At 35.6% G+C, this 26,172-nt stretch overlaps 1 protein-coding gene across 1 annotated transcript in view; it reads right to left on the bottom strand.

The window, feature by feature from the left end:
- Nucleotides 1-1,665: 1,665 nt before the first annotated feature.
- LOC120224774 (arf-GAP with Rho-GAP domain, ANK repeat and PH domain-containing protein 2) overlaps nt 1,666-26,172 on the bottom strand; it is a gene marked incomplete at its 5' end in the record, with an annotated part of 120,794 nt that continues 96,287 nt past the window's right edge. The window contains 5 exons of the mRNA XM_039223039.1: nt 1,666-3,866; nt 10,940-11,074; nt 17,087-17,150; nt 19,056-19,091; nt 20,165-20,247. Of these exons, the coding sequence (XP_039078970.1) occupies nt 3,483-3,866; nt 10,940-11,074; nt 17,087-17,150; nt 19,056-19,091; nt 20,165-20,247 (702 nt within the window). The remainder of the gene's footprint in view (nt 3,867-10,939; nt 11,075-17,086; nt 17,151-19,055; nt 19,092-20,164; nt 20,248-26,172) is intronic.

The raw sequence follows: 26,172 nt of genomic DNA on the forward strand, positions 1-26,172 counted from the left end.
ATTTTTTTATAGTTTTTATTTTATTTTTGAGACAGAGAGAGACAGAGCATGAGCAGGGGAGAAGCAGAGAGAGAAGACACAGAATACGAAACAGGCACCAGGCTCTGAGCTGCCAGCACAGAACCCGATACGGGGCTCGAACCCACAAACTACAAGATCATGACCTGAACCAAAGTCAGACACTTAACTGACTGAGCCACCCAGGTGCCCCTAATGCATACTTTAAAAGAGAAGGAAGACAAACACTGATATAGGTAATTTGAAAACCAGTAGGAAGCCTCAGGACTTGAACCAAATGAGAGCTAGAAAAATTAATACATTAATAAGCAATATTTATTAAATCTCTATGCAATAGATGTGTGTATATGTATATACACAAACATATATAAATATATATATATAAAATTAGTAATCATAAAATGCCTACAAGATAGGTATTATTCCCAGTTCTCAGATAAGGACATTTAAATTCTGAACACAAATCCCATAATTCATAAAGTTCTTAAATCTATAGAGTTATCTGAATTACTAAGTTTACATTCAACATATGATAACCATAGCAGAGCGGATAGGAATATACAATATAACTTAGAACATTTGCAATAAAAATAACTGAGATATGAAACAGATGAACGTTACCTGTAATATTCACTTCTGTGCTTTGCATTTCTAAATGATTATAGATAAACATGGTTGTACACAAGACAGAAAATTGTTCATATTATAAACTTAATTCTTCTTTTGATGTTTATTTTTGTGAGAGTGAAACAGAGTGCGAGTGGGGGTGGGGGCAGAGAGAGAGGGAGATCTAGAATCTGAAGCAGGCTCCAGGCTCTGAACTGTCAGCACAGAACCCGATGTGGGTCATGGACCATGAGTTCATGACCTGAGCTGAAGTCACACACTTGAACCGACTGAGCCACCTAGTTGCCTGTAATTCTATCTTTTGATGAGTGAATAATTATGAAAGTCTTGATGCAAATGTTTTTAAGATAAAAGTTTTTTCTTCTTTAAATGTAATCTCTACACACAATGTGGAGATCAAACTTCACAACCCTAAGATCAAGAGTGGTATATGCTCTACCGACAAGAGCCAGCCAGGGCGCCCCATAAGATGGTAAAAGTTTAAACATCTTTTCCCCAGAGGAAGTATCAAAAGTTTGAGCATACATGAAAATATTTGGATAGTACAGTCTCTTCAAATAAGTTTGATGCATTTTTAAAAATATCTCCTTTTGTGACATACAGTTATGTGTATTCTAGATTATACACTGTCCCCTGAACAATGCAAATCAGCAGCCATTACAGTTATGTACACAAGTCAGACTTTGCTTCAATTACTTTTGCTTAGTTTTGAATTCTCAATGCCATTTTGGTAAATCATCAGGTAATGATTTGTTTAGAGGTCAAATATTTAAAAGACATGCCTTGTAATTAACTTTAAGGCTATAGAAATGAAAGAGGACCATCAATGTGTATGTGTCACATCTGTGGATATTAATCATTTACAGTAATAGATCAGTATTCATAATGACATGTTTGGAAAAAATGACAGGTTGTTTGAAGTATATAATAAATTCAAATGTTTAATCATCTTACCTTTTCTCCTTTTTAGATTTATTTCTAAGTAACCTTTAACTTCGGAAAATAACAATCACATTCCAGTAGACTTGTAAAACAATTTAATTTTTATTCAAAATATGAGACATCATCATTAGCCCTTATCTTACTCTTGAAAAATGGAGACAATTATACAAGAAAGGAAGGGAAACAGCTACTTGATTTTAAGCTCAGGTTTCAAAAATCTTCAGAGAAGGCAGGTAAGAAACTCTAGATACTTTCCCATGGTCAAATATGGTCATATGCCTCATTTCATAAATATTATAATTTATTAGGGATAACAGTTTTAGATTTTTCCCCTAAACCCATGATTTCTTGCTTTAAATGAAGTCTCCCTCATAGTGCCACCTTGAAATTCATAAACTGACCTGCAGTTTCTTTTGGAAAAAAAAAAACCTAATCGATATGGATTTAAAGAATAAATATCATACACCCATGGTGAACTATTTTGTCACCTCCAGATAAAAGTGAATTTCTTCTTTACAATGAAGAAATTCAGAGTATTTAAGAGTATATTCCCATATAATGACTGGACTTACAAAAGTATGGGCCTTCATATAACAGATTGTGAAGATGACCTTGAAAAGGGGAGTAGCCTAGCTATAGCTGATAACTGTAGTCAAAACTCATCAGACCTAATAAAATTCTTAGAAAATGGATTAAAAGCGCTGTCCCTAATGTAAACTATAATTAGACAGTATTGTGTGTTGGAGGAAAACCACCAACTCAGTAGCTGACCCTAATGTGGAGGCAAAAAACAGAGGACTTTGTTATTAGGCACAGGGAGAAGACTACTTTTTTTTTTCTTTTAATAAAGAGACCTGATTAAATGTGAACCAGTAGCTACCAAAAGTGGGGTAAACTATCAGCACTCTAAAATGGCCATATGTTGTATACTTCTAGTTAATTCTGATGTTGCAGAGAAAGAGATCACCACCTTACTTAAAATAACAAGAGATGAAATACAAAGTAAAGCAATAAGAATTAAAAATCAAAACACAATGACAAAACCCCATGATAATGAATTTGTAAAAAAGCATGGTAAGGAATTAAAAAAAAATGTATATAGCAACAGTGCAAATGGCACCCATGTCAGGTCCCGTGTACAATGTCTTCAATGCAGTGTAGTTTCTTCTCAGCAGCCACCTATGAAGAACTGAAGAGTAGTGAATGTACACTGTGGACGGTTCACTAACACCATAAGTAAGTGTGGCCAGTGCCATAATTCTTGTTTGGTGACTGAACATTATCTTGGGAAGTAGTCACTAGACTTTTTTTCTTAATAAGCAGTTTCTTACTAGTAAGTTCTGGTCCATAGTGAACTAGAATGATCTTAATGGAACTCCTTGGTTTTTTGTTAACTCTTTGCTTCTTTATAAAACTCCATTTGATAGGTAGCCACTAAAATCCTTCCTCTTTACAACTTCCCTTTCCTTTTCCATATGGTGGACCCTATGTAAACCTAAAAAAATATGGTAACTTAATATACAAGGTTTCTCAAAGTGCAAAATGTGTTACATATAATTTCATAGGCTTCATTTGAACAAAGCATTTTATACAATACAGTACAGTTTGAGATTTCTGCTCATAAATTACATCACTCAACAGACAACTACTATAAAAGCCTGGCCAACTCAAAGTAACCCAATGCCTTCTTACACAAGGTTAATACACTTGAACTGTACAAGCTTTGTTCGGACCAAAAAAACACAACCTTATACTTACCACATATGTACATATATATTTTAAAATACTATTTAAATGCTTATGTATAGCTAGACAAATCTCACAAACCATGAATTACTGTTCGGTTTCTGGTTTGCAAACACTCTATACAATATTATAAAAAATAATTTGCAAAACTATTTTATCTCTTTCTGCAAGATCTCCTCACCCTGTAAGTCTTTTGGCAGGGTTCTTGTCCGCTGCAGAACCAGGCTAAGTTCTTCAATAACCTTTGATGGTAACTTACTATCCGAGTCTAAAACAGCTTTGCCATTCCTGTCCTCAGTCTTCCTCAATGTCTTGAGGGCTTTCTGGCTTTTTTGTTGCCCCTGAAGGGCCTCAGCCTCTGTGTCCTCCAGACAGTTGAAACTCCGATGTTTTCTGGTTCGAGTTCGAAGTTTCTCGTCCTTGTGCTCGAGGCACTGGGCCACCATGGAGGCTCTTTCCCTTAAGTTGCCGTCCCCAAACTCTTGGTCACGCTTTTCACTGAGTCGCAGCCGCTCCAGCTCTGTTCTCGCACTCTGAAAATAAAATAGGGCATTTCAGGGGAAAGCAGGATTCGGTGGAATTTACATTGAAAACATATTCCACAGAAAGGTGGATGCTCCTTATTTTGAACTTATTTCTATGATTTAGGTTCTAACTTTTTAAAATGTATTTTTTAAATGTTTATTTTTGAGACAGAGCATGAGTGGGGGAGGGGCAAAGAGCTAGGGAGACACAGAATCAGAAGCAGGTCCAGGCTCTGAGCTGTCAGCACGGAGCTTGATGCGGGGCTCAAACCCACAAACCATGAGATCATGACCTGGGTTGAAGTCGGACACTTAACCAACTGAGCCATCCAGGCGCCCCTTAGGTTCTAACTTTGACACAAGTGGCATGTCACAATTTATTGACCAAGAGATAATGCAGTCATCTTATAGGTACAAAATCAACTGAAAGGTAGATCATGGAAATTCATTTTAAGATACACTTAACATATAGCTTCAAACAGGTCTCTCAGGTTAATTATTCAGATTGATTCTCATTTCAATTTTTTAAAATGTTATTTAAATCCAAGTTAGTTAACATATAGTGTAATAATGGTTTCAGGAATAGAATTTAGTGATTTACCACTTACATAAAATACCTGGTGCTCATCCCAACAAGTGTCCTCCTTAATGCCAACTGCCCATTTAGCTCATCCCCCTCAACACCCCTTTAGCAACTCTCAATTTGTTCTCTGTATTTAAGAGTCTCTTATGGTTTGTCTCTGTTTTTACCTTATTTTTCCTTCCCTTCCCCTATGTTCATCTCTTTGGTTTCTTAAATTCCACATGAGTGAAATCATATAATATTTACTTTTCTGACTTTTTTGGCATAATACATTCTAGTTCCATCCATGTTGTTGTAAATAGCAAGATTTCATTCTTTTTGATTGCCAAGTAATATTCCATATGTATATACCATCTCTTCTTTATTCATCAGTTAATTAACATTTGGGCTCTTTCCATAATTTGGCTATTGTTGACGGTGCTGCTATAAACATTGGGGTGCATGTGCATCTTTGAGTCAACATTTTTGTATCCTTTGGATAAACATCTAGTAGTGCAATTGCTAGATTGTAGGGTAGTTCTATTTTTAATTTTTTGAGAAAGAAACCTCCATTCTCTTCTCCAGAGTGGCTGCACCAGCTTGCATTCCCACCAGCAGTGGAAAAGAGAATTCTTTCCCCGCATCCTCCCCAACATCTGTTGTTTCCTGAGTTAACATTAGCCATTCTGATAGGTGTAAGGTGGTATCTCATTGTGGTTTTCATTTGTTTCATTATCACTGATGATGAGTGATATTGAACATCTTTTCATGTGTCTGTTAGTCATCTGGAGGTCTTCTTTGGCAAAGTGTCCATATGTTTTCCCATTTCTTTACTAGATTGTTTTTTGGGTGCTGAGTTTGATGAGTTCTTTATAGATTTTGGATAGGAACCCTTTATCTGATATGTCACTTGCAAATATCTTCTCCCATTCCTCTTGCTGCCTTTTAGTTTTGTTGATTGTTTCCTTTTTGTGCAGAAGCTTTTTATTTTGATGAGGTCCCAATAGTTCATTTTTGGTTTTGTTTCCCTGGCCTCTGGAGACCTGTCTAGTAAAAAGCTTTTGAGGCTGAGGGGCTTTCATTTCAAACTTGCCTCTTCTATTTCATTGCTGCTTAAATGTGCCATATGTTAGTGTATGTGAAATTCCTTCAGTGTCATGTCTGTGGCTATATGATTTGGGGATATGCTCTATACTTGTACTACAGCCCCCTCTGAGACTCACAGTACATATTAGGTATATTAAAAATGTTGAGGGGTGCCTGGGTGGCTCAGTCGGTTAAGTGTCCAGCTTTGGCTCAGGTCACGATCTTGCAATTCCTGGGTTCGAGCCCCGCGTCAGGCTTTGTGCTGACAGCTAGCTCAGAGCCTGTTTCAGATTCTGTGTCTCCCTCTCTGACCCTCCCCTGCTTACACTCTCTCTCTCAGAAAAAAAAAAAAATGTTGAGAAGTTCTATGGCAGAGAAATCTGTTTGATTTTTCTATTCTCTTCCTCCTCCAATATCTGACCAGTGAAATCCTTCCTCCCATACAATATCTTTTAGAATACCACAGATGCATTTCTGAAAATACTGAAATAACTATGTATATGAATTAAATATATAACTCATTGAATAGAAATTAATCATATTAAATAAATATATATATTTATCATTTAAAACTCACTTTTGGATCTGAGAATTAGAGTACACTTTCATTCACTGAACTATAAAGGTGTGCTATCTTAACTAGTGTTCAGGAGGTCTTGTGACTGGGCAATTTCTGGCAAACAGAACTTTTATCAGATTTATCAAAGGGTATGACAACTTAAGTGTAAGATGTAAGAACAAACAACAGAGAATCAAGCATATGGCGGTACGGGGCCACTGAGAGCAAGGAAGACTACCCGATAAACTGGATCAGAGCATAGGTGGAGTGGAAAGAAAGTTACTTTTCTTTTTACAAGAAACAAGAATTGAAGAAATGTTTTCAAAATGTCCCCAGTAAAAGCTGCAAAACCTAGAAAGTAAATATCTGAAGGAGAATTTATGTTACAAGTGCTGAAACAAGATGAAATGTTAACCTAGTATTACATGTGAAACTGAGTAGCATAAATGGAAAAGATATTCAATATAATTAAGTTTAAAAGACAACTCCCACCTTTCTCTATTTTTCTCTCTAGAGCTTACTATGGTGATTATCTGAATGCCCTGCTACAAAGTTGACTCAATGAAAGCAGAGGGTTTTTGTTCACTGAAATGTGAACCTAGTATAGTGCCTGTGCTTAGGAAATAATCAGTAACTTTTTGAGTATTGCATAAAGGTTTAAATTTTTTCAAACATATAACATTGTTTTATTTTCCTAAATTCCATTCAATCCAGACATGAAATTAAAACATACAAATTCAGGTTAAATATAAATATTTTCATAAATAAATTTTATACATTTTTAACTTTGAATTTTGTGAAAAAATTATGCTATATTATCTCATGTAAATACATTTTTCTACTCTAAAAACGGATGAAATATTTAGTAACCAGCTTAATTCCAAAGTTTCATTAGACTTTGTTAAAGTACAGAGACAATGGTGATGTTTGCACCATGTGTATATAATTAATGACATTGAACCATACACTTAAATAGGATTAAAATGAACAGATTTATGTTATGTATAACAAAATAGCCCTCCTCTCAAATGAAAGATTAATGAGAATGGCGACTAACCAACACAGGGATATGACTGGGATGATTAAATATTAATCACGGTAAGATTTATTTGGCATTTATTACCTGGAGAAAATTAAGGAGCAACATAGACTTTTTTAAACTGAAGCATAGTTGACACACAATGTTACATTAGTTTCAGGTGTACAACATAGTGAGCTGACAAGTCTGTTATGCTATGTTCTCCCCACCTGTAGCTACCATCTGTCATCCTACATCACTATTACATTATCACTGACTATACTCCCTGTGCTGTGCTTTTATTTCATGAACTATTCATTCCATAACTGGAAGCCTGTCTCTCCCTCTCCCATTCATCCATTTTGCTCATTCCCAACGTTCCTGGCAACCATTAGTTTGTTCTCTGTATTTATGGATTGGTTCTGTATTTTTTTTTTTTTTTTAGACTCCACATATAAGAGAAATCACATGGAATCTGTTTTTCTCTGACTTGTTTCATTTAGCATAATATCATCTGCATCCATGGATGAAGTCACAGATGGAAGATTTCATTTTTTATGGCTGAGTAATATTCCACTATATACATACGTACCAGTTCATCCATTTATCTAAGGACACTTGGGCTGCTTCCATAACTTGGCCTTATAAACAATACTTCAGTAAACATAGAGGTACTTTTATCTTTTTGAGTTAATGTTTTCATTTTCCTTGGATAAATACACATTAGAATTACTAGATAGTATATTATTTCTAATTTTCTGAGGAATTTCTATACTACTTTCCACAGTGGCTGCACCAATTTACATTCCCACCAGCAGTGTACACCTGGGTTCTTTTTTCTCCATAGTTTCATCAATACTTGTTATTTCCTATCTTTTGGGTACTAGCAACTTTGATTGGTGTAAGGGGCTATTTCAATTGTGGTTTTGATTGGCCTTTCCCATATGATCAGTGATGTTAAGCATCTTTTCATCCATCTGTTGGCCATATGTGTGTCTTCTCTGGAAAAATATCCATGTCCTCTGCCCATTTTTAATCAGGTGGCTTAGTGTTGAGTTCTAAAAGTTCTGTATATTCTGGATATTAACCCTATTGGAAATACATGTACAAATATGTTCTCTCATTCAGCAGTTCTCTTTTTGTTGGCTTCTTTTGCTATGCAAAAGCTTTTTATCTTGGTATAGTCCCAACAGTTTATTTTTGCTTTTTTTCCCCTTGTCCAAGGAGATGTACCATAAGGTATGTTGCTAAGGCCAATGTCAAATAATTGCCTCAGGTCTCACATTTAAAGTCCGTAATCCATTCTGAAATTATTTTTGTGTATAAGAAAGTGGGCCAGGTTCATTTTTTGCAGGGAGGTATACAGTTTTCAAAGTACCATTTATTGAAGACACTATTGAAGACACTGTCTCCCCGCCCCATGTATTCTTGATTCCTTTGTTGCAATATTAATTGACTGCATAAGAATGGATTTATTTCTGGGCTTTCCATTCTGTCCCACTGATCTGTGTCTGCTTTTGTGCCAGTACCAAACTGTTTGGTTATTATTACTGTAATGTATCTTGAAATCTGGGATTGTAATACCTTCCACTTTGTTTTTCTTTCTCAAGACTGCTTTGGCTATTCAGGATGTTTTTGTGGTTCCATACAAATTTTAGAATTATTTGTACTAGTTCTATGAAAAATGTTATTGGTGTTTTGATAGGGATTGTATTAAATCTGTAGATTGCTTTCAGTAATATAGACATTCTAACAGTATTGGTTCTAATTCATGAGCATAGAAACTCTTTCCATTTGTATCATCTTTAATTTCTTTCATCAGTGTTTTATAGTTTTTGGAGAAGAGATCTTTTGACTAGTGGTTAAGTAATTATGATATATATTTTTTTTAATTTCTCTTTTTGCTCTTTCATTAGTGCACAGAAACTCAGCATTTTAATAATAACCTTCCAATCCATGAGAATGTATTTCCAATTTTTTGTGTCATCTTCAGTTTCTTTCATCTATGTTTCATATTTTTCAGAGTAGAAGTCTTTCACTTCCTTAAATTTTCCCAGGTTATTTTATTCTTGTAATTACAAACGGAATGGTTTTCTTAATTTCTTTCTGCCACTTTGTTATCAGTGTATAGAAACAGATTTTTGTATATTATCACTTCTAACAGTTTTGGGTGGAGTCTTTGGGACATATATATGTACACACACACACACACATAATCATGGTAACAGTTCTCATGATCTTTCAACCATTAGCAGAACAGACTTCAGGATTTTCTTAGATGTAGAATTTAGGGGTCAAGTATTCACGCATTTAATACTAAAATTTCAAGTAAACATTAGTATTAGCCTAAAAGAGAGGTAATCTTATATGAAGGTGGGGATAGGTGATGGAAGTGACCTGTTAAGAGTCAAGAGGATGGGACAGTGAGGCTTTTCATGAACAACATGGTGTGCTAGAGTGCCTTGCGTGTTGTGGGGGAAGGAACACAGTTTATGTCCTTAAAAGATAAGGCATTAGTAATTTAAAAAGAAGGATAGAGGGGGCGCCTGGGTGGCTCAGTCAGTTAAGTGTCCAACATTGGCTCAGGTCATGATCTTGCAGTCTGTGAGTTCAAGGCCCACATTGAGCTCTGTGCTGACAGCTCAGAGCCTGCTTTGAATTCTGTGTCTCCCTCTCTCTCTCTCAAAAATAAACACATATTAAAAATTTTTTTAAAATAAAAAGGATAGGTAAGGTATGAAATTAGAGAAGCAAGAGGTAATGTGGTGCAGATGATGTCAGTTTGTGCCAGAGTAGGTTTAGAGAAAACTAGTTTTTAATAGAAATGATGATGTGAGAAGGAGTCTTTTCCCCACAGAGAGTAATTCCTAATGTCATTGCCAGAGCATGGTACAGGAATGTGTTCTCAGAGCAATCACATGGCTTTAGTCTGTGCCGTTATACTTTCCATAACATCCAGATACAGGCTAATGGTTATGAAGGTCTCACAATACCAAAACATACAATGATCAATATGTAGATTACAGAAGGAATGGTCTTAAATAACTTTCACTACTAAACTCACTATATTAGTTGATAATCTCCATGCTATAAAATACATAATCCTATCACTAGTTTATAAGATCATGACCTGAGCCGAAGTCGGACGCTTAACTGACTGAGCCACCCAGGTGCCCCTTCTTTTTTGCTTTGAGGGGGTCAATTAAGGCACTGAAACATGCATTCGTCCCAAAGCATCAAATGAGTTTTGAGTGCAAACAGCTCATATCCTTTCCCGATGAGACTGAACTTCAAGATTAATGTTACTTATGTTCTCCTTGCCCCTCAAGGTGAGAAGGGAAACAAATAGCCGCTTTCCTCAAAGATGCCGTCGTTTTATTGATGCTCAGCGGTCATCTTGCAGTTCCTTAAATTAACTGCGACACCCCCCATCAGTTCTCAAACCCCTGGGATTTGACTGTGTTACTAAGTATAGTTACTATAGCTCCAGGCATAATCAGCCCTGGGCTCATTCTAAGGGTGTTAGAAGTCAACTTGTACAACTAATTTGAGACTGTGATTTTACCATGTGGACCTCTGAATACATATTTAAAATCACCTACATTACAGATAAGAAAGTAAGTGGTATTATGCATATTTAATTGGACGGTCAATGACATTAAGATTGTTTAAGAAAATATAAAACTTAAAGGGAGTACAGGGTTATTCATAATTTTTTCTTACAGGATATGTCTTTTATAATATTCTTTCTAAAGATTACTGTTGTGCTTTTGAAGCCAAAGAAGTAATGTACTTAATCACATTAACACATAAGAAAATGTTATAATAAATATAAAACAAAGAAAATCTGAACCTACCTCAATATTTTTCCTGGCTTGGGTTGCACTTCTTTCATGCTGGATTGGAATTAGAGGCAAACCTCCGATTTTGGGATTTTTGGTTATAGAACGTTTCCGTTCCTTTCCAGCTGGTGGCAATATATCATTTTCATGCTGTGGAAACACAATTTCTTGCTGTTGGTGTGTTATTATTATGTAGTAGATCATATTATAGAGTCACTTGGTTCCTTTTCCATATTTCCAAATCAAATGACCTGCTTTCTAGGAGAATTCCATTTGTAATTAGGATGTCGACTCTGGTACCAGCATTGCTTAGGGTATAAAACTCTTAAGAAAACAGAGCTTTGAGGTCTCCATTCAATTTCTAAGTTTCAAATACATGGCTTCTATACTATCAAAAGGAGGAAAACATTGGAGGAAACCGGCAAATCTCTTTGTGGGAGAAAATAACACACTTGTCTATTTTCCTAGGCCCTGTAATCAAAGTTTTTTCTCCCTCCATCAAAGACAACCTTAGTGTAAAACTAATTTGACCTTAAAGACCTCAAATCAACCTAAGGCATGGCGGTTAGAAAAATCAGCCTTATTTTATGACCTTTTGAAAAATGTCACTTTTTCATCTAATTGAATTCCAAAGAAATTACCTTGCACACAGACATTTATACTGAAAATCACTGTCCAACCACTGGCACATTTGTTCTCAAATTGACTACATATTCTGTCCAATTCAGCAATTATAGATGACTGGAGAAAAATTAATTTTGTATTGGGGAGAAATATTCACAGGTAAAAATATAAGCTTTTGCGTGATAAATCCTTCAGATATGCATGTACAAGAAAAATATTTAAAGAATTTTTCTACTCCTCAGGGTAGATTAACTTTCCAGAACTTGGCAAAAGTAAAATGATTTTCAGACAACAATCTTTGAAAGAAATACAGAATACGAATTATAAAATGATAAGCTTTACGGATGTTCTGATGAAATGAAAACCTTTTGGTAAACTGTCTAGCTAGAGCCTATTCTTTTTCCCCCCCTCTATTCTTAAGATTCAACACATTTCTGTTGTTCATTTAAATCAGTATTTTGGGGTACTTTATAGCAAAGAATTCAACAAATATTTGCTATGTACCCATATATAATGACGGGATTATATTGAGGGGCATATGCCAGACTTTATCAGTGTATATAATCTCACAACATATGTAACTACATATAAATAAAATCTCATTTAATCTTCAATGATCCTACAGTGTAGATCTTTTTTTACTAGATTGAGTGTATATGTATCAGATCTACCCTTGGATTTTAGTGAACTATTTATTTTGGATCAGCAAATGTATAATGGAAGATTATAAAATATTTCAGAAAGAAAGTTATAAGCTTCATAATGCTATTTTTATGTCACAGCCCTAAACTTGGTAAAACAGTTTTAATATTATGTAATTAGGACGTTCTCAACATATAAAAGCTAAAAGAAAACTGGATGGAAAGGAATTCACTAACTCTATGGATTATGCTTACACTTTATATAGTACATGTGTTAAATGACAGAAATCTAAGAGCAAACACAGTCTCAAATACATACTTCTTTTTCTGACATGACTACAGTGTTATTAGTTCGTACTGGATGGATCAAAGAGGTATTTTTCCCAACAGTACAAAACACTGTATCTTAGTAATATATTCTGACATTCATAGTTTTCTATAAATGACCTTAAAATTCATGGATCACATAGCTGAGGATCATACTTTCATTATTATAACAGTGATCACACCCCAAAATCTTCAGTTCTCTCACTTTCTATTTTTTCCCATCCTTCCAGCTCTGCAGCATAATTGACAAAATTGAAAGATGTTGAAAATGTACAATGTGATGATTTGATATATGTATACAATGTGAAAGGATTCTCCCCAATCAAGTTAGTTAATACATCACCTTGCTTATTAATTTCTTTTGGTGAAAACATTCAAATTCTTAACAAATTTCAATTATATAATATAGTATTATAACTATATCAACAGTGACCTTTTTTATATTAGATCCTCAAACCTTATTCATCTTCTAGCTGAAAGTGTGTACCCTTTTGCCAACCTTCCCCTATTCTCCCTATCCATCCAGCAACCACTCTGTTGTGTCTATGTTCAACTTTCATTTTTAAATTCCACATGTAAGTGATACTTATAGTCTCTGTCTGGCTTATTTCATTCAGTCTAATGTCCCCCAAGGTCATCCATGTTGCCACAAATGACAAGACTTCTTTCTTGTCTAAGGGTGAATAATAATGTGTGGGGCAGTGGGGGGGGGGGGGGAATACACACACACACTTTATCCATTCATCCTTGGACACTTAGCTCATTTACATGCCTTGGCAACTGTGAATAATGCTGCAATGAGTGTGAGGTGAGTCTGTCTCTCACTTTTTCTGACCCTGTTCTCTTACAACTTAATTCATTCACTTCTTTAGACTCCTTAAGATATCCAAATCCATTCTCTACTTCTCTACTGTCATTCTACTTTCCACTTCTTTCATAGGTTGTCTTAGATTTCACAGTCCATAAGAATTTCACAGTCCTTATAAATATCTCCACGTTCTTTGCTGCTCTTTCTTTCATCATCCCTGTCTGGCAAGGCCCCGGAACTCATTAAACCCAATTCTACTTGCTATTTGACTGCCCACCAATGGATGAAGAAAGAGAAAGATGCTCCCTCTATACATTCATCTCACTTCAAATTTAACCTCAAGCACTCAGCATTAAGATGAAGTTCTACTTTCCTCTCTCTCTGAAGATTATTTCTCACCTTCCCTCCACCACTACATTTCCAATATCCCTCCCTAACCCACTATGGTCAGCTCACGGATTTTAAAAATTACCAGTAATCATTAAGGAATTTCATTTTTCCACCAGGAAATCTACCACTTTCCCTGCATCTTAGAGCCACAGAAGTGAGGGTCCCTTCTCTTCTCAGTGGGTTACAGTATATGGTCAATAATGAATCTTTAATCTTTAAATACAAATAAATTGAAACCCCAAAACCTACTTTGACCTCTTTTTTCTCTCTAGTCACAGAGCCTCATTTATCTGCATAGGAAATTCCTTAACTGGATTTTCTATACCAGTCATCTGGTTTTCCTTCTTCTCAACCCTTCTATTTTCATTTGCTGTTTTTTTTTTCCCCTCTTCTGCTCAACCTTTAAAATTTGGAATGCCCAAGGGCATACTCTTCTGTTCTCCCTACACTGTGTGTGCCCTTCTTTCATTTTACATTTCCCTATCTCACCCAAATCCAGGGTATTCAATGCAAACTAAGTGTGGACTTTCCCCAAGTTTTTGCCTCAGTCCTTCCTCCCTCCCTCCCTCCCTGTAATCTCTATACCCAAAGTGGGGCTCGAACTCTTGACCCCAGGACTAAGAGTCACATGCATTTGCAACTAAGCCAGCAAGGCACCCCTTCTAACCTGCTATTCATCATATTTACTTGTATGTGTAAGAGGTATCTCAAATTGCAAGCAGCTAAAACAGAACTTTCCATATTTTTCTGGATCTCTGATCTTATCACTTTTTTTTTTTTTTTTTGCCAGTTTCCCAAAGCTAAAATAATAAACCAGGACTCTTCCTTGGTTTCTATTCTTTCTCTCAAACTGCTATAGCCAATCCATCTCCAAGTTTTACTGGCTCCACCTTCAGTGTCTTACTAGGTCCACTGACACCACCCTCCTCTGAGCTGTCATCTTCCACACAGCCCACCTTACATCTTGGACTCCCAACAGCGTGCCCTCAGCAAAGCAAACTAAGTTGTAATTTTCTCAGTTAACATAAATCAGATAAAATCCTTCTCTTGTTCCCCAAATTCATAAACTGGGACTACATGAACTGTTTATTACCTTCCTCTTCTTTTACATCTTTATCCACACAGCTCTTCCTGATGTTCATGGAACAAAGATTAGGACCACATCTCAGGCCCTTGTACTTGCTGGCTGTACTGGCATGCTATCCCCACTCCTGCATATTTGCATTACCTGCTCCCTAATTTCAGACAGATCTCAGCAGACCTGTCAGCTGTTTAGAAAGGCATTTTCCTGAGAACCTATCCTAGAGTGCCCTTCCTTATCTCAGTCACATCTCCTTTCTGTTGCTTTTATTATTATCTTATCTATTTGAAATTTTGTCAAGTTATTTATGTTCTCTCCATCTTACTTTAGGAATACTGAGCATGTATTTTGTAAATGGCATTGGATTCTATGGTTCAAGTATACATTTAGGTCTACTAAGACTGACAAAGCCTTTCTTGTCATGGAGTTTACATTTTTGTCAGAAAAATCTAATTACAGAGTACTTTCGAATTAGTGCCACAACTGAGGTAAGGAATGCTAAGGATTCCTATAGCCTGAGGTCTGACTGGTCTGAAGATCAAGGAGAGTTTCTCTAAGAATGTGACACAGAAATTGAAACCTAAAGGACTTCTGAAGCAGGAGTGAAGATGGGGATGGATATCATAAAAGTATTCTGCACACCAGTAAGAACTCATTGTAAGAAGCACTTAACTGTTGATGTGTGTGTTAACATATATATAACATTGCTAGTTTTCTGCCTCCCTATGGAGGTGAGCCATTAAATCCTTAAATCCAAGAAGGCCTTTCTGTTTATCTTAATCCTAAGCAGTGGAAAGAACAGGGGAAAAGTAATTGGGCTGAATCCCTAAGGCCAGGACAAAGAAGGACAGCTGAGACAGGGGGGAATAAACTGTCCACGAGAGCAACCTCTGCTTTCTGGCTATTTATATCTTGATTTTCAATCACAGAGTCTAGTGACTTCAATTAGAAAAACAATCAGAGTAGTTGTACCACAGACACTGTAACAGTTTTGACTCTATAGTTCCAATTTTACTAAAACACTTCAAATCTAGTTTACCCTTTTTTTAAGGACTTAAATATCGGAATTTCTAAAAAGTCACAATAAGAGGAAAAGTCTCTAAAAAGTGAGGTCTTTTTCTGCCTATGTGTTTTCAGGTAGTAACTGCAGCGTCAGACTGAGAAGAGCAGTGTTTTATTAACCACTGGAAAGGTTAATAAATTAAATGAACAGAAAAAAGGTTTTCAAAACAAGTAAGGGCCAGATGTGGGTGTGAATTAACTTCCCACTTATAAGAGAAACTGGGAAGTGCGTCCTCAGTAATCAAGACTGGCAACTTAATCGTTACCAGTGAATTTCAATGCTCTTGTGGAAAGCATTGCTGGGAATTTAGCCAGACGGGGGGGGGGGGGGGGGGGGGAAACAATCCTATTAATGAGACTATTAACCCTTCCCACAAAGACTGAGTCCTCCTCTAGCGAGGAGACTAAATGGAGAAGTGAGCATAGGTATTAACTTCTGGCACTCCTGGGTTTAAACTACTAAACTTAATGTGTGGTGCTAAGCAAATGATGGACTTTTTGTTTCCCTCATTCCTTTATCTATAAGCAATGCCATGTATGGTTTGTTACAAAGAATACAAAAGTTAGCTCTTCTGAAGTACCCAGCACACAATAAGTATTAAAGGAATGTAGGCTCCTGTCCTTATTTCTTCAAAGGCTAGAGTGAGGGGAGTAGGTGGCCATAGGGAGAAGATGGAAACGGCACACTTTTCTAAATGAAGATGAATGTGGTACTCTGGTAAACAGGCTCCTCTTTCTTATACTACCATCTTGAAGTAATACACCTCTCCTAAGGTAAGGAGTTGCTGGAGTGCCAAAAAAGAAGCCTCAAGAAAGAGAATAAGCTCTCTTTCAAAGGGTAACGGATCAATTTGGATTCTCATATACTTAGAAAAACTTATGAGGGGCACCTGGGTGGCTCAGTTGTTTAAGCGTTAGATCGTTAGACTTTAGCTCATGTCAATCTCACTGTTTGTGAGTTCAAGCCCTGCACTGGGCTCTGTGCTGACAGCTCAGAGCCTGGAGCCTGCTTCGGATTCTGTGTCTTCCTCTCTCTGTGTCCCTCCCCCACTCATGCTCTGTCTTTCTCTCCTTCAAAATAAACATTAAAAACAATTTAAAAAAAACATATGAATGAGAAAATAAAAGTATACACATAAAACTCTTGTTAAAGATGCTTTGGAAATCCCACTAACTTTTCCTATAAGCAGCCGTTCTACTTGGCTGGAGAGCAGAGACAGATTTCGTACCTGGGCAATAAAGACACTGGCCATCCACTCCGTCTGAGTTTGTAAGCTATCACAACAAATGTGCCTGTAAAACAAGGTTTATAAAATACATAATTCAAAAAAGCAGCAGACTGTTCTCCAGTGTATTTGTTTGGTTATTAAATGATCAGAAACCTCTTTGGGTTTCTCTTGATTCATGACTTAATGCAATCAAAGCGGGAGTATTTCAGTATAAGTTGCTTCAGGCTTCTGTTAAATGTGCAGTATCAAAATAATAGTATAAATATGCTAGTTTAAACAAAATACAGCTACAGGCTTTGGTAACTGCTGAAGAATGATCGGCAATATTTTTGGAAAGGCAGAAAGGTCACTGTCATTTACTTTTTCATGTACATGATGTTAAACACATCTTTTCCCCCAGAAACTGTGAGCCTAAAGAAAAATATGTGCACATTTTCTTAAGAGCATACTTTTTAAAAAGGCTTAGACAGTTTCCATCATTAGGATTATAAACATTTAATACCCGCAAGACTCATGAAAAATGAACCAAATGAAAAACTACTACTGCATGTCCAATAACACCAACTCAGTAACCTTTTATTGAAAACCTACATAAAACCGAGATCTTGCCCTCAAGGTTCACACAGTCTATTAGAGGAGCTAGATATGTAAACAAATAAATAATAGAGCACAGTGAGAAAAAGAGAAAGTATCATTGACACAAATACAGAAATAGCACACTTGGGGATGCGGTAAAGGTTTCTTATAAAAGGAAACTTTTCTAAGCGATGTTAAAATGACATGGACATTTCAATGTAATTATATACTTTTTATATTCCTGTATAAAAATAATTTGGAAAAAATGTCAAAATGAAACCTGTAAAAAAATTCATGCTTCCTTTATTAGATTCTCGTAAGGATATTGTCCCTTTCCATTAATGCGTACAAAAAAACTGTCTTCTTAATAATTATGCATCCATGTGTGCAGGATACTATACATGGCAAGAAGAAATAAGTAATGATTAGAGGTGAGAGTTATCAGACTTTTGGAGCATTTGAGCTATAATTTGAAAGAATGACAGTTGTGTCTACCACATCAGCAGGAAGGGGATGGGAGTGGGAGGTAAGGGAGTAGCATATAGTATGAAGAAGACTCAGTAGAGGACTCCATATGCTAAACATGTAGAGATGAAGGAGAAAGGAATGCATGGTGAATCAAAGCAGATTGCTGCTTTATCAGTAAGTAAAAAAGGGAGAGATGAAGCTCATGAAATGCTATGCCAACAACCCTGCACTTTATCCTTTAGATAGAGGATTCATAGAAGAGCCTGAATGCAGGAAAGAAACAATACACTTTAGAAAGCCTCTTTAGTGGCTGGGTAGAGCATATTCTAGAAAACAAAAATAAAATTAGAGGCATGAAGAGCACTCAGGATGAGTGGAATAAACCATGCAGATGAAGGCAGGCATGGCCTGATAGGGGAGATCATTAAAAGGCAGATCCAGGCTGGCTCAGTAACGACTAACAGAGACACAGGTAGGGCTGAAGGAGACGTCCAGTACAGTTTCTAGGGAGACTGGCTAGCTCCTATCACAACAATGGAAAAAGTACATATATGGAAATAAACAGTTTGAGGTCAAGATTTTTTTTTTTTTTTATACTCAGCTTTGGCTAGTTCTTATCCTTTATATAAAGCTGAATTCTGCCTTCTTATCCCATAAGAGCTGGGATTCCACACTCATATAATAACCAGAAAGAAATCAGATACGCTTTCTCTTAAGAGGCACTGGGAGGTAGGACACGGGATTGAAATGGACCTAAACCTTGAAGCAAATCTATTTTCTTTTTCTCAGACTAAATATACTTAAAAAAAAAAAATTAACTTCACTTAGTTTGTGCAACGTTTCCTGTCTGTTAATCAATGCCAGTAACATTGTTTAGTAAAGTTATCAATATCTGAAATCCAAAAACTGCCAGCAGTTAACTTACCAGTGATGTTTTTCAGAATATGCTGTCAATCCCCAACTAAATCACATGGGAAAAAGCACACATACACAACATATTAATAAAGATCAATTGTACAAAACTAAAAGCAGGAGTAGATGTTAAGAAGGTGATATTTAATGGTGGCAATGTGTAATATAGAACAAATACCCAGGAGTGATGATTCAGTGGATAGGACTGACCTAGAGGTAAATAATAAATGAGGGGTTCGGCTACAAATTTAAATATGCTGAAGGGAGAGGGAAGGAAGGAGTTTATATGATGTTATGGGAAGGTGGGGAAATCTCTCAGAAGATACTCTTGGCTGAAGAAGGAGATGTCTAGGAAAATGGCCAAAATAAGAGGATTTATACACTGTCCTACTGAACTGTGGGAAACTAAATGTCAACTGTAACACAGGTGTATATTCTGGGTTTAGAATTAAGCATGTAGGCAAAAGAGAGAAAATCTTCATAACAGAATCCCCAACTAAGCATGTAATGGTTCATCAAAATGCTTCATAAGAAAAGTATTCCTGCAAACCTAATTAGCTATTCAAATTAAACTGTGATAGAAAATATTGGCATAAACCAAATGCTGGCATGATTCAAATGTTGAAAAGGAGGACACTGTATAAGAGGAGTCCACTTCCTCTCGGCCACCTATGTGCTGTGGGTTTACTACCAAATTCAGCAAGATGAATAGGGCAAACTACATAGCCAGGCATCAAGAGGCTGTTTTCCTGAGTATAGAATTGCCTGGAAGATTCCTTATGTCCTCAGGTTGGGAGACTGATCAAGGAACAGAATGTGGAGAAAAACCCATGTGTTTTTCAGTAGACAGGGCCTTCTGGGGATTTCCTGCTTTATGCAGCAGAGATGCAATCACCAAGGGGTTTGACTGCAGTGGAAACATCAGGCTTCTTTATCTGCCCACATAATTTTCCTCCATCTGCCAACAGGCCCCCTGCCATGTCTGTGACAGTTCAAAGACTTTGTTTAAAGCTTAACTTATAAAACGTTAAGTTGATAAACCCCTCTGGTCTTCAAATCCTTAAAAAGACGAATATTCCTATAGCTTTTACTCTTCAAAAACCCTTCCCTTTCAAACTTTACCTTGTTGGAGGCTTCATTTTCTTTTTCACTCCAAGATAAAACTTCATTGAACCGAGAGAAAACATTTTCTCATATTTACTACTCTGTAAGGAAAACAAAATAATTTGTAATTAAATAGATTTTAGAAATATCTTAATATTTTCCTGGAGTATTGATACCTGGATTTAGGATTGTTTAGTTTCTCCAATGTTCTATGGATGTTAATACCAAGTTTTTAGTCAATGAAGATTGTTCTGATTACAATGTTATAAATTTAAATAGAAAATATGGGTCATACATGTACACTTAAAGAAGTGTGTATACATATACACAAAAACAATTTTTGATTCAAAACACCTGGGACTAGATATACATCAGAACTGATCATTTTTCTTTTTTTTGGGGGGGGGTATTTTAAAAAGACAGTAATATGCAATAGATGATGTAATTTCACCAGTGTTACCTGGGGCAGCGTCCTCTATTCATGTAACTAAGGCAACTGCTTTCATGTGAGGTTTTGCCACCAAATGTATTATGACTTTCTGTACTTTTTGGATTTAAGAATAATGGAAAGCACACTGTGAACCCTGATGGGTACATATTGAACTATCTCAAGTATCCATATTAACGTAATTTTTCACAGTTCATAAAGGTAGACTATTAAAAATAATTTACATCTGCTTTGGTTCAATTAGTCTCCATACACATCCTGATATACTTATTATTGGTAACTAATATTTTTAAAAATCCTGAACACAGACCATCCAAACTTCTATCAAACCATACCCAGTATCCAAGTACTGATCCTTGGATAACCTGAAATAGATTTCAAAAAGATAACAGCCATGAATATAATTATTAACACATGCTTTTTCCAGATCCTAAAAATTCTGAAGGAAATATCTTATTTCAAACTGCATATAGCATTCATAGGTAAAAGTAAGGGGCTTGGGATCATAGAAACTTGGGTGCAAATCTGGCTTGCTACTTAGTTTGTGATCTCACATTACTTTACTCGTTTGTAAAGAGGGACAATAAAAATACTGAGTATCTCACGGGGTTATTATTAAGATTAAGTGACTAAGGAAGGGGTTGCTGTGAAGGATTATTCTATAAATTAAGTGAGACAAATGCCTATAAGGTGTTTAGTCAGGTAATCATCAAAAAATTTGTGTGATAAATTACAGCTGCTATTATTATGAACTTTGAACATATTACTTCAGAGACAGCAATATATACAAACTAAGAATTCTAAGACAGTGCAAAGAAGCCATTTAGCAAATATTGGCTAAAGTTTAATACAAAGTACATTTAGCTGAAATTAGTACTAAGTTCTATACAAGTTAAAATATTACTATGAAATCTTCATGAAAGCAGTCAAATTTGAAAAGTAAAGAATGAAAAATATGTTTAGAAAATTAAAAATTGCCTTCCAAAGAGATGACAGGTTAGGAGAATACAGAGTAAACATAAAGGAAAAGCAAGCAAGAATGTATCAGGAATAATGCTTGGGTGACTAGTGGTCTCTGGCAGTGAGAAGGCCTGGGATTTACATGATGAGTTTACTCCTAGTCAGTATGATCAATGTTTGCTATTATCATCATGGTAGATAATTTTAAAAATGTGTATTTTTGGATATTTTTTCCCCTTCTGGCTAGATTTCTAGAAATGAAATCACTGGGTCAAAGGCGAGGAACATGAGTAAGATTTTGGCTAAACTGATAGGCTAATTAAATATACACTCCTAAGTACCTTCATTAGCAATTTTCACTTTTGATTTGGTCAACAATTTATCTTTACGTATTTGTTTGAATTAGTTCTCTATATATAAAAGAAAAGCTGCCTTATCTTTTAAAATGAGATATTCTACAGAAATTGTTTTCAATAATTTTGCTGTTTATTGTTATTTTTATACTTTTACTGAAGTATACAGTTTTTTTCTTTTGAACTTTCTTAACTATGCCTCTTCAACTTAAAAGCTGACAAATACTAAATTGCATGGCCATGCAATCTGAATGGTTGCTATTTTTAAAGTTAATTCTTTTGTCAATCTAGAATATATCTTTTATATACAGTATAAAAATTTAAGTTAAAAATTTTAACAATTAACCCAGCCCATTAAACAAACCTTTCTTTAGACATGCATTTATGATGGCATACTTATAAAAAATAAATCTTAATACACAATTAAGCCTTTTACCTAACTTTATGTTACCACTGCTATCTTGCTATCTTTTTTATGCTGGGATCTTTTCATCTAAGCCATTTTAGTTTTATTGCAGATGATGACAGTTCTTTATACAACAAAATGTTTACAAGTATTCTTATATATTTATACTTTGAGGTGATTATTGTATCATTTTTGTCAAGTTCTAAAAATAATTCCTTTGGGATTTTGAAAACAATTACATTAAGCCTATAAATATTAGACTTTATATACATTTTATTTCTATCAGTGAAGTTCTGTAGTTTCCTTCATAAACACTCGACTTCTTGTTAAGGTCATTTTCTGGTAGTTTATGTATTTTGTCTTTTAGATCTGACTGAGGACTGGTCTTGGGGTATTGATTTTGTAGTGTGCCACTTCACTGAACATTAAGGCGTAACACTGAAGTCTAATGGAGAACAGTGAGGTAGCTTTCTAAAGCATTAAATGTTTCATGTAGGAAAGAATCAAAGCAAAGAGAATTTAGGAATGTATATAGTTGTGGAACCTCCTGGCTACCTCTGTCAGAGATTACATGGGATTGCAACTGAGTGAATGTCCCTCCTCATGGCTGAGAGACTCCTGTTCCCTTGGACTCAGTCCCAACGGAGGCAAACAGGTGGGGTGAGAGGCAGCAATGCCAGCAGTATGGGGAAGACAGGAGTTGCACAGCTGAGATCAATGTTTGCTATTACCATCTGCTGAAGCAGGTAGTCTTGGTTTATACAGGACATCAGTAGGCCCAGGACTGCCTACAGTTTGAAGTATTTTTGGCAGTAGAGAGTCTGAAGTCATACAACTGATTCTCAAGCCACTCCTGACATGCAAGCTCATTACTTTATACCACTAATGACAGAATTTGTGTGGAAATCAGCAATGGTGGAAAGAAGCATTTTTAGTTTCAATCTTTAAATATAAAGTGTATATGTAAGAATACTAATGGAAAGTTCTATAAAAAGAAATCTCATTTGGCAAGATTACTGTTGGTTTATTACAATTCTCTTTTTTGGTATGTGTATTTTATGGAGAATTCTTCAAAAACTTCAATATACTGGACTGTAAGGAAGTCTCTAACGTGTTACTTCAGGCACTATAATTCAAAAGAAAGTTTTTAACTAAGCCAATTAAATTAGTGTGCTTAAAAAAATTATTCTTGCACTAAAAGGAGTTTGCTTATTAGTGCATGAAACTTTTAATGACCCCCCCCACTAATCCACTTGCTTTTTTTCACACCATTAACAGTGTAATGGTAATATTCTTTGAAACTTCTCACCTTTTATGTAAATCAAGTCTGAAAACATTTTAATTAACATTTTCTGTGCAGAGAAAACTCTCAAAACAAAATATATCTTCCCCTGTGTATTACCCTAATTTGTTGTTAATGAGCATTCATAAATTATCTCTAATTAACACATACTCTTTTTAAATACACTTTTCAATTTGTAATTTCTACTTCCTTCTCAGTAAATCATTTTCTAAGTATTTACAAGCATACACATATTAATGGCAAAACTGTCAAAACCAGAGCCAAATGTTTATTCAAATAAGTTAGATATGCACTACTGCTTATTTACTGCAAAACAATTTGAAATGTTAACATTGACAATGACTCAACCATCAATATTAAAAAGGACAGATCAGCAATGTGAAAAAATAACCAGCCACACAAAATCATGTGTTGAAAATAATAATAGTTTAAGGAAAATCATAAGTTGAGTCTCCTCTGCTTGCCTGAATGTGCAAATTAAAAGTATCAGTTGTATTAATTTATTCTAACAGATGTACAAACACATCTTTTAAGCACAGTAATTATAATTCCATAATCTGAGGTCATTGTTATAAAAGCAAAATGTGTTCAGTGTCTTTAAAGTTCAGTGTCTTCCTGACAAATAGTGTATCTCACTAAATGTAGAATCTAAAAAAGTCACAATCATAGCATAAAGTAGAATGGCTGTCGCCAGGGGCTGGGGGAAATGCAGAGACAGGTCAAAGGGTATAAAGTTTCAGCTGTGAAGAATGAATGTTTTGGAGATCTAATATATAGCATGGTGACTATAGTTAGTAATCCTGTACCATGTTACTTGAAATTTGCTAAGAGTACATCTTAAATGTTCTCACCACACACACACACACACACACACAGCCAGCAGATAACTGTGAGGTAATGGATATGTTAATTAGCTTGATTACAGTAATCACTGTATCAAAACATCATCATGTACAACATGAATAGACACAATTTTTGTCTATTATAAAAGCCTGGAAAATGAGAAATATTTCAAAATTATGTCACACCCCCCTCACTCTTTTAGACAAACTCAATACTGTCACTATCTACCAATTTATATGAATTATCTTAGACTGAGAAGGTTGATCCTTTCAAAAAGATATAAATTCTTAAAACATATTCTGTGAAACAATATGAGATTCTTTATCTCACAAAATCAATCTGTCTGAAAAAAAAAAAGTCACTTGTCCATGAACAAGCTTCCTGTGGCAGATTTTTAAATTTATATCAGCTTGGGGGAAAACACTATAAAAAACTGAATTGTACTGACTGTCGTATTTAGGAATATTTGGTACTGCTAAAATGAAAAAGACTTACCCTCTTTAAATAAAACTCTGTCAGCAAAACTACCAAGCTAAAATAATGCAAAATTTTTATTTGTTTGGTAAGTCCCCTTACACAGAGGCTTTGGAGTTAGACACTTGGGAATGCATTCTGACTCTGTTGCTTACTGGTTATGTGATCTTGTGCAAGTTAGGTAATACCTTAGTAGGCTCCATTTCTTTATGTGTAAAGTGGGAATAATTACAATGGTAATTTCATAGGATTATAAAGATAAAATTAGATAATCCAACTGAAATGTACAGAACTCTGCTTTTTATAAAGGAACCACCTGAACGTTAGTTACTGCTATTATGACTGCACTGCTGTTAGTTATTAATGACGACCAGTCGTTTCTAGCAGCGTTCCATTGCTACACAATGGAACCGCTGGTTCCTGAATGGGACTGAGATGTTCAGGTTCATTTTTAAATACCCTAAGCAGATAACCAACTATGAAAGTGATGCTTAACGAACATGTTATGTCACAGAAGGGCAAGGATTAAGGGAGTCCGTCCAATGAAGATCAAAGTGGGTGACCCATTGAAAAAAAAACAAAGAAAATTTAATCAGAATCAGTTCTAGATTGCTAGAATAATCAGCTGTGAAGTTCTGAAATTACTTTCACAAACACAAATCTAAAGTGCATGAACCTTAAAACCTGATGTCTTCAGTTCGCATAACCCCAAATTCTTCTGTGCCTTACTTCTGCAAACTCCATTCTTCCCCTACTAGAAAAAGTGAAGAATAGTAATATATAATAACCATCTGATACCCATACAGATTCCCTGCTGGGTCTATGAGATGGAATAATAAGGCAGAAGAGTTCAAGTACAGTATATATTACAGCTCTCTGAACAGAGAGGTGAAGGCAGCCCCCCTGCCTGTACAGTCCACTGTCCTAATCAAAGGAGGAATGCTACTCAGATTTATTTATGCCCACATGGAGGTCTCTCTGCTGGAGGAACACACAGGGAAAGCGGTCAAAGCATGTGGGGAGCTCAACAGAAGCCATAATAAAATAATGTCAAAGAGCTCTGGAAAGCTGCCTAAGAATCCTTTCTTCATAACTATTAACAGATGTTACTAGTCTGGTCTATCTTTATACATCTCTATAACACATCACAGTGAATCACCACACTCATAAAGCATGCAAGCAAGTTTACCCAAGGGAATTTTATAATTCAATATAAAAAAGTGCCTTTAGATACTGCTG

This window comes from Hyaena hyaena, unplaced genomic scaffold, assembly GCF_003009895.1.
Source record: "Hyaena hyaena isolate Hyena2069 unplaced genomic scaffold, ASM300989v1 scaffold_1256, whole genome shotgun sequence".
In the NCBI taxonomy this organism is placed as follows: Eukaryota; Metazoa; Chordata; class Mammalia; order Carnivora; family Hyaenidae; genus Hyaena; species Hyaena hyaena.